Here is a 9,809-nt window from a genome sequence, read left to right on the forward strand (position 1 = left end):
AAAGAAACTCTATTAAACCTAAACTACAGACTCCAAAACAGTAAGAGGAGTTGTGAATTCACAAGTCCCAACCCACCCAATGAGTGACTCAGTGAACACTTTTCATTCACCAATACAAATTTGAAATAGCTAATAAGAACACATAAACTTCATAAGGCTTATTTCCATTATTGCTTGGTATACTGTATCTCCTACTTCTTCAGATCACTCAACTTGAGAAGAACTTTTTTTTTCAAATTTGAAAAAAAATCAATTATTCCCTCCTAGTTATCTTCAAAATCCAGCTTGTAAGGCTAAATGACATAGGTCAAAACCAGGAGCACTGCTGGAAGCACAAGAGAGCCCTCCAGTAGAATTTGAGGCTGAACATAAACATGTTTAATAAATCCAGTTTTATTGATTGTGGAAACAATGGGTCATCTGTTAGGACAGAAATAAGCGAATGAGAAGAGAATTCAAATATCTTTAAGATATTTACATACTTATGTATACTACCTATATAAAAGTGATATAAATAATATAAATTTTCTAAAACTCTTCTACAAAATTTACCTGCATTTGAAAGAATATTTATAATAGTTACTATATTCACATACACACACACAAAAAAGATATGGATAAACTCTGGCCTCAAGAAACTGTAAATTACAATCTAACAGTTCCTTTCTGTACTACTTCTCAATTTTAGTTGAGTGAAGTACTTTTGCATATATAATATAATCAACTAAGTGTAACTTGTCTTCCACTAGTGAAAGCTAACTTTGTTAAAAAAAAATCTATATAAATATATCATGCACAAGGGCTGGCCAGATAGCTCAGCAGACTAAAGCACCTGCTTAGGCAGAGCGCAGCAGCTGGGGTTCCATCTCTAGCTTGTTGTGCTGGCCCCGCCCCCGGGGCACTCTGAGAGGGCATTTGAGACTGAGTGTGGTGGCGCACACCTGTAATCCCAGTACCTGGGAGGCTGAAAACAGGAGAATCACTACAAGTCCAATCTGTGTAGTGAGACCCTGTACACCCTGTCTTAAATACATTTAAAATATATATATATGTATACATATATACATATATATTATATATATATGTATCATACACATAGTTATAACTCTTTGATGTGCAACCAAAAATTTTGGTTTTCTAAAATATTAGAAAACATTAAAAATAAAAATATTTATTGAATATTATGTGCCATGCCTATACAAACTTTATATAATACTATAGTATCTATTAACACTAGAACATAACAAAGTGCCAAATACTGCCCTATGCACATACATTAACCCATTTAATCCTTACAACTATTTTAGGTTCATTTTATAGACAGTAAAAGTGGAACAGAGATCTTCAATATCTTGCCAAAAGTCATACAGTTAGTAAATAGCAAAGCTTTGACACCTAGGAGTTTATACCCTTAACCACTTACTCAAATTGTCTCTCAACATCTAACACATTATGCATGATTTTAATAGAGGTTAATATTTAACAGATATATATCACTCATATACTTAATGATTCATGGTAGAAACATCTTTACCTAATATAATAATTCTGACACTTAAATTTAGATTGTTCTGAAAACACTCATATATACATACAAACTTTGAATCCACATCTTTCTCTATAATGGAGATTACATTCTACCCTTCAAAATAAAAGGAATGAAAGTCTCTGCCACCTCATTGGGTCCTATTTGTATAAAACAAAGCCACAGTATTTATATCAATAAAATCACAAGCAAGACTGAAAGGTTTCTTATGTATCTTAGAACATCTATCTCTCAATCTAATTAAATTTCCTATCAAATAAAATAAACGTCAAGTTCATTAAGTATAAGTTTTACCAGTTGCCTTTGTAAATAAGAGGTTAGATGTTTAGAAATACATCTCTCTCCCCCCCAAAAAAGATGGACATACCAGTATTTATTTCTATTTTTAAAAAGTTAAATGCTATGCCAGCCCCATAAAAGAAGTTGCTTAGCCTTTTGAACAAGCCACTTACTGCTAGTGATGATGTGCTAGCAAGGCGACTCACTGTGTGCTTCTCGCTGCTGGGAGGGCTTCTGCCCTCCACTGAGTTATAGGATGGCATGAGAGCCATCCGTAGGGCTCGTTTCGGAGTTTTGGAAAAAGAAAATGCTCTTGTAACCTAGAATTAAAAAGCAATAAAATTATTTAAACGTAGACAAATTTAATGTGGTTGATAAGAATATGCATAAAAAAGCCAAATGTCCTATTTTAGTCACACAATATGTGCCAGGATTTTCTTTAGCATACATCAGCAATAGAATATAATTGCAAGTTGCAATTCTATCTTGCATTTAGAAAGTACTAAAGTTCAGGACTGGCCAAATAGCTCAGCAGATTAAAGCACCTGCTTAGGCAGATGCAGGGGCTGGGGGTTTGATCTCCAGGCCTGCCGTGATGGCCCCACCCCAGGGGCGCACTGAGATGGTGATTGAGACTGGGCATGGTGGTGAGCGCCTCTAATCCCAGCACTTGGGAGGCTATAAAGAGGAGGATCATTACGAGTCCATTTTACCTAGTGAGATCCTGTAGACCCTGTACTAAATACAGGAAGGAAGGAAGGAAGGAAGGAAGGAAGGAAGGAAGGAGTAAACGTTCAATGGAAAAAAAAAGTAGAAGGCAAACAGCCTGACAGAAAAGAAATCTAGGTTCTTAGCCTATTCTGCCATAGCCTAGTTGTGAAATGCTTAATCCAAAACCACTTGAATCTTAATTGTCTTACTGAAAGGGCGAAGTTCCTTTGAATCCGCATTTAACATATTTATCTAGTATGTATCATACCATGTTAAATAATGGAAGAGATAAAAATAGTATAAAGCCCACAAGAGAAAGGAAACAAAACTAAATGTGTAAAACTATTATGGCTGCAGATTTCCTTTGGAACACTAAATTGTACTTCTACTTTAAAAAGCCTGGTTCCAACATACTTAAGAAGTGTTAAATAACTTCCAGGAGATACAGAATTATCAGCATGTGAAAACTAAATGATTTCCAGAGTCACAGTCAGGAATTGATTCTAAGTCTCTGGACTTAACCGTATTTCCCCTAACTGATAAATAAACCCTAGCATGTTTTTTTTTTTTTTTTTTTTTTTTTTTTTTTTTTTTTTGCCTGAAAAAGTCCTACACCCAAAATTAAGCCCCCACTATGGCTTCTAGACAGACAGTTAGGTGTAGCCATCGCAACATACAACAGATGTACTGAATTACAAAGTAATGTTAACATATAATACATAATACATAATTTTGGTATTAATAAATTCAATATGTTGTGTGTTATAAGGGACACACTTAAGGCCCTGTGTAAATTAAACGTTTTCTGAATTAGTCTTTTTTGGGGGGGGTATGAGGGTGCCAGGAATTAAACTCAGGGCCTTGTCTTTCTTGGGCAAGCACCGTGCAGCTGAGCTATATCCCACCCAGCCATTTTCTCAATTTTTGAGTCTACAATCTTTTGTCACTTTTGTGTGGGCCATCACTCTTAACTATCATTATTTTTGTTGCCATGTGTTTCTTGTAAGTCTTCAGTTAATGCTTGATTTAATGGAATCTTTGTGAATCCCAGCCTGAAAGAGGTTGTTACTTGGGTGAAGAATTCATGGAATAAAATCACTAACAGCTGTGTTGCCAGCGTATTACACACAGGCTACATGGACAAGAAGTGCTCCATTAGGAGAGTTCTATGGCAGGAGAGGAGAGATGGGGGTCGATGGCTCTACAGGAAATGGAGCCACAAGACATATGCAGGCTGGAACTCAGGGTTTGGAGTTATGACGATGTTCCAGATGAGGATGACATGACTGTATTTGAATAAATACAAATTTTTGTACCTGAATAAATGTAGATTATTGTACACGAAAAAATAAGACCATCCCCTAAAAAGAAACATTATTGAATCTTTTGGAGTAAAAATTAATATAAGACAGTCTTATTTTCAGGAAAAGAGTAATTATGTACCCTTTGGTGAAAAACAATGAATGCTCATCTACCTGGCTCTAAAATACCAATGGTACCTTTCTAATGCAGCCTAGTTCAGTCATTATAATAAGAAAGGGAAAGACAGCTAAGTAATAATTACTATGACAAATAAGTCACTGAACCACAACTATTATTTCTGTTGGTCATTTTCTAGAAACAAAAATAACTTTGTTGGAAAGACTGTCTTTATACTGGTTTAGCAATATGATAACGTAATTTGAAAAAACATTTCAGAAATACATCAAATAATTCCACTAAAACACACCTTTTTTGAAGTCTTTCTTATTGCTCTAGATGCTCTACTCAGTGTACTATCCATATCTTTTGTATTTACTTCAAAGGATTCTGGGTCAGCAGTGTACATGAGATTTTCCTGTTGAAAAATAAGTATTATTTTTAAATGAAAAATGACTCTCTAAAATCAAACCATTAAGCACCCACATACATATGAGTTTATAAATGAAGCTACTCAAGATTTGTGATATACTTAAAATACTTTCTACCCTAAAATATACTAGGATATTTAAGGATAGTAAGGAATGGCTTTCAGTACTTAAATCACTTGTTGCAAGGATTATGGACACCAAGGCCATAGAAAATAGTTGCCGATACAAAATCTTACTAACGACTCTAAAGTTAGCACCTCTGAAACTTGGCAGTCTTAAATCTTAAAGTCTGTTACAAAGCCAACAACAGACTTCCTGAAGCCAATTACAAATTAAAAGACCTACAGTTTCTTCTACTTTTTTCTTCCTCAATTTGCATCTTGAAGGTCTAACTCAGAGGTCCTGAACTTGTGATCAAGAGGCTCTTACAGTGAAAATGGATAAAAATCAGTACAAACTCTTGTGCGATCATGTAAAAAGTGCACTTTTCTGAGGCAAAGTTTCAAGATTGTATCACATTCCCAAAAGATTTAACATAACTCATACACGGCATAAACCAATGACCAAAGTTAACCTTAAAATGAGGCAATCAATCTGTAAGCAATTTAAAATATTACTTGTTCAAATTTTGTCTTGGCTTTCAGAAACAATCAAGACAAACATTTTTGCTATCTTATCATAAACAATTTTCACTTTAAATTCATAAAACTAGATTCCAAATTGTAAATTACCTCACTACTCTGGCACAATAATATTATGTCTTCAGAGCTGTCATTGTGTGGCTAGATGGAATTTCATGCAACTTTGTTAATGTTTTTCTGAAAATTTTCTCATATGTAAATAGTATGAAATACCTTTCATATCTAATCAGTACTATTACTCATAAGGCTAAAATAATGCAAAGAAGTACTATGTAATGAAATACTAAACCTCTATACAAATATAAGATATTAAATATTATATTCTAAACTTACAAATGCCTACTTTGGCTCTACACCACTAAGAACCACATATATATATATCACTGGTCTGATAAAGCGGCTCTAATTTTTGAAAGCAGCCTGTATGTCCACAAAAATGAATGAATAAAGAAAATATGGTATTACACATCCTAGAGTACTACTCTGCCATAAAGAAAAACTGGGGACACCTGAATCAGACACACAAGCTTTAATATCACATGGCTTCTCATACTAAAATCTCAAATTACAAATAAAAAGCAAAGCAATAAATAGGAAGTAGGGAAAGAAATTTTTCTCAGATGGGAAGATCAGGAGATGGAAGAGAAGATAGCAGTGAGGACAGAAAAGGGATGAAAAAAGGGAATTAGAATGAGAATATACAATTGCACATGAGGAACATAAGCCTTCCGTATGTTTGTAGTATGCTTATAATTTTTAAATGAAATCTATTCTGCATACTCCAGACTTTCTTCTCCATTTGATCCATTTCTATATGTTTCCTATCTAATCACAATTGAGAAACAATACTTGTGACTATATCTTTTAAAAGTAACTGAACTATTTTTTTTAATGTATTTAGTACAGGGTCTACAAGGTCTCACTGTGCAGATCTGACTTGCAGAGATCCTCCTGTTTTCAGCCTCCCAAGCACTGGGATTACAAGCGCCTGCCACCACGCCCACTTTCAATCACCCTCTCAGCACACTCAGGGGGCAGGCCCAGCACAGCACCCAGGGTATCGAACCCTGGCCTCTGTGCTCTGCCTAAGCAGGCACTTTAGTCCACTGAGCTATCTGGCTGGCCAACACAACAATTTTTTGAAGTTAAGAAAAATGGAAAGCACAAATTTAAAACAAAATATAAATCACAAATAACCAATTATTATTTACATTTAGCATTATTTCTTCTATTTTCCTACACATAAAATGCTTTTTGTTTTGAGATGAAGGGTTAAAATGAGGTCCTGCTATGCCCACCCGGACTAGCTCCAGCTTGCTTCATTTCAGCTCCCATTCCCCTTATGGTTTGAGCCAAGTTGTCAGACCACCCTCACTCATGTGATCGCCCTGTCCCACCCTCCCAGCTAGCCAGGATGAGTGCTGTGAACACCATACTTGGCTTAGGCTACATAACCTTTGAGGACAACAGTCTATCTGGGTATTTCATTGTTGATTAAAATATTATGTTGGACATGACTGTATCTTCCGTTTTACCAACTTAAATTTATTCACATTACAATTTTCAGTTTTGACTTCAATTTTATCTATCAATAAATTACATACTGAAAAATTTGGTAAAAATTTTTATATACATAAGATACAAAGGCTACCCTAGAAAAAATTCAAATCTATTTCATTACTATGTCTTATTGTTAAAGTATAATTTTTCAGTGCTCATTTGAATTGGTCAATGTACAGCATTGCTTGAAAAACTGAAAGCTGAAAAATCCAATGGAATTAGCTGGAAAATAATCAGAAAAAAAATTAATCTGAAGTGATTTTAAAAAATTAACATACATAATCAAAGATCTACCTACTTACAAAATAATCTAGAAACAGCTGAAATACTCACTTCATGACAGTGTTAGAGAGAAAATTGCCCAGGGGAAAAAGTAATAAATGTACACTACCAAAAACTTTATTCTTATATTTCTGGAAAGATAAATCTAAAAGGTTATGTTCCTGAAAAGATAAGAGTAGATCGAGCAGGGGTATGTGACTTTTATTGCATAGCACTATGTCCTTGTTTTTTTCTGATACGCATGTATTATTTTTCACTGTAACAGAGGGTCTATATTATCAGCATGAATGAAATAGAGGACAATAGCAGCATAAAACTAAATATTGCTAGCAAATATACTCTGAATACAATATTTATAAAATATTTAGATGAAAAATATACTAATGTATGTAGTAAAACTAAAGTCTATGCTTAACTTCGATAAAAAAACTCTTTATAACTAAAGGCCCCCTAAAAGTTAAAAACTGTTGCTATGAAAGAAAAGTTTGTTTAAGTTTATTCTTGGTGTTTCCTACTGTCATCGTAGCTATCACCATATGATAAAAAGGGAACACATGGGTTCACACTTTCCTGAATTGACAAATCACTTCTGGTTTAGGAGATGGGAAGACAGATACAAGCACTTTTACATTCCCACAGGGCTCCAGGTCTACAATGACTAAAGGAGGAAATATCTAGATGGCTTGCTAGTGGCTAAAATGACCGTGTCTGTAGTTTTTGCCAACATATAAGGATGACAGTTCCTTACCTCTCTTTGCACAAAGTAAGTTATAGGCAAAGTGCAAAGTGGGGAGAACTTATCAGTAATCTTAGGCTTCTCTTTGTTATATTCTTTCTCAATAACTTTCTTCCTCCCTTCGAAAGAAAAAAAAAACTTTCTACTTTTAGTCCTCTAAATCTGTAAATAAAAATTTATAGCACAGCCAAAACTCATTTTTATAACAATATATAATCTAAAAAGAATTTTTATGTATTCAAAGTTAGTCAAGCATTAAAGAAGTTTTAGAAAGACAAAAAGCTTTTAATCTGTCCCAAATTCACATGTACCTAAGACAACTTCTAAAGATACAAGTTGAAAGTTAGGAAGTAGAAATTAATCTTTGATGTTTATCTCAATGGGTAGATTAATTACTGAGTATCAGTTACAGATTTTATAACTATTCATGGGTTTCACTCACAGAAAATTATCTAGTATTGCTCATATGGTAAGACCATGAGCTCATCTGTATGTGAGGTATCAGAACCTTTCTGTTCCCTTGTTCCTAACCGCAAGGCTATTATGTGTCCTCCTGCCACTTGACTTCATCTGTGTCTCAGTGACGTCTTCATAAAGCTTAGAGCTTCTGATTCAGCCAAATTAATCAGCAGTATCAATAACAGTCATCTCTATAACAATTTACTACAGACTGAACATCCCTAAAACAAAATATAACTTTTTGAATATTCATGACACCATTAGAAATTTTCACATCTGACCTCATATAACAAGTCACAGTCAAAATATAGGAACACTAAAAATACTGTATAAAATTACTTTTGAGCTGTGTATGTAATGTATATGGGTTCTGAGTTTAAACTGGATCCCCTCCCAAATTTATCTAATTATGTATGTGGAAATATTAAAAAATCTGAAAAGATCTGAAATCCAAAACATTTGTAATCCAACAAACCCGAGATTAAAAAAAAAACACTTTTTTTTGAGACAGGGTCTCACTATGCAGTTCATACTGGCCTTGTGGTCACTTTTATACTCCCCAGGCTGGTCTTGAACTGGAAGAGATCCTGCTGGTTCAACCTCCCAAATGCTGGGAGTACAGGCATGTGCCACCATGCTTGATTCCAGGGCTGCACAGTGTGTGCCCACATCCAGGGCTAAGACAGCCCGCCCGGGGACCCAGGGCTGAGACCGCATGGTATGTGGGGCCAGGAATCAAACTTGGGTCCTTGTGCTTGCCAGGTAGGTGCTTATGCCTCTGAGCTACCTCTCTGGCCCCTACAAAACCACTTTTAAACTAACCAAATTAAGGAGAGTTATCATTTGTTACATTCATTGGCTAATAAAAATATACTTCTGGCCAGAGTGATAGCTCAGCAATCTAAGCACCTGTCTGATAAGCGCAAGGACCCAGGTTCAATCCTTGGTACCGATATGCTGGCCACAGAGACCAGGCATGTTGGTACACACCTGTAATCCCAGCACCAGGGAGGATAAGACAGGAGGATCACTATCGGTCTGAGCTTTGTAGTGAGACCCTGTACTAAATAAATAAATGATAAACACACACACACACACACACCAGAAAAATGATAAACACACACACACACACACACACACACACACACACACACACACACACCAGAAATCTGTAATGACCTCAACAATGTACTACCTGACTTCAGGCACTATAAAATCTTAGCACATGAACAACATAAAGTTTACATGTTAAAAAGAGACTGAAAATGTATGCACTGAAGTACTGAGAGATACGATTTTCAACAAATTCAACTTTAATCTTTATATTGTGAAATAAAAGAATATAGGGTATTATGAGGAGAAACACTGTCAAAGTGCTGGAACAGGACTAAAAATGCCTAGATTCTAGTTTTGGCTTCATACTAGTCAGCCATTGCTCTTGCCCTGAATTTCAAATAATAGTAACAATAACAATAACAATAATAATAAGAGATCAAATTTTCTTTTAGCCTGAAAATTATATTTCTTAAATCATTTAGGAATGGGCATGATGAAATAGTATGGAATAAAATAGTTTTAGTTAAGTATGCTCTATTTAGGGTACCAAGAAATAAACAATAGGAAGATAAAAACTGACACAAAGAAGCAGACATTTTATATCTTTTATACATGTGCCTTTCATGTGTGGAGAGACAGAGAGAGAGAGAGAGAGAGAGCGAGCGAGAGCGCAACAGAGAGAGAGAGAG

At 35.1% G+C, this 9,809-nt stretch overlaps 1 protein-coding gene across 1 annotated transcript in view; it reads right to left on the bottom strand.

Annotated features, from left to right (window-relative positions):
- Ect2 (epithelial cell transforming 2) overlaps positions 1-9,809 on the bottom strand; it is a 103,101-nt gene that overhangs the window by 22,258 nt on the left and 71,034 nt on the right. The window contains exons 22-23 of the mRNA XM_023717807.1: positions 4,266-4,373; positions 1,999-2,145 (exon numbers count right to left, since the gene is read on the bottom strand). Coding sequence (XP_023573575.1) covers positions 1,999-2,145; positions 4,266-4,373 — 255 coding nt within the window. The remainder of the gene's footprint in view (positions 1-1,998; positions 2,146-4,265; positions 4,374-9,809) is intronic.

The sequence above is a fragment of the Octodon degus genome, unplaced genomic scaffold (genome assembly GCF_000260255.1).
Source record: "Octodon degus isolate 3935 unplaced genomic scaffold, OctDeg1.0 scaffold00055, whole genome shotgun sequence".
NCBI classification, from domain to species: Eukaryota; Metazoa; Chordata; class Mammalia; order Rodentia; family Octodontidae; genus Octodon; species Octodon degus.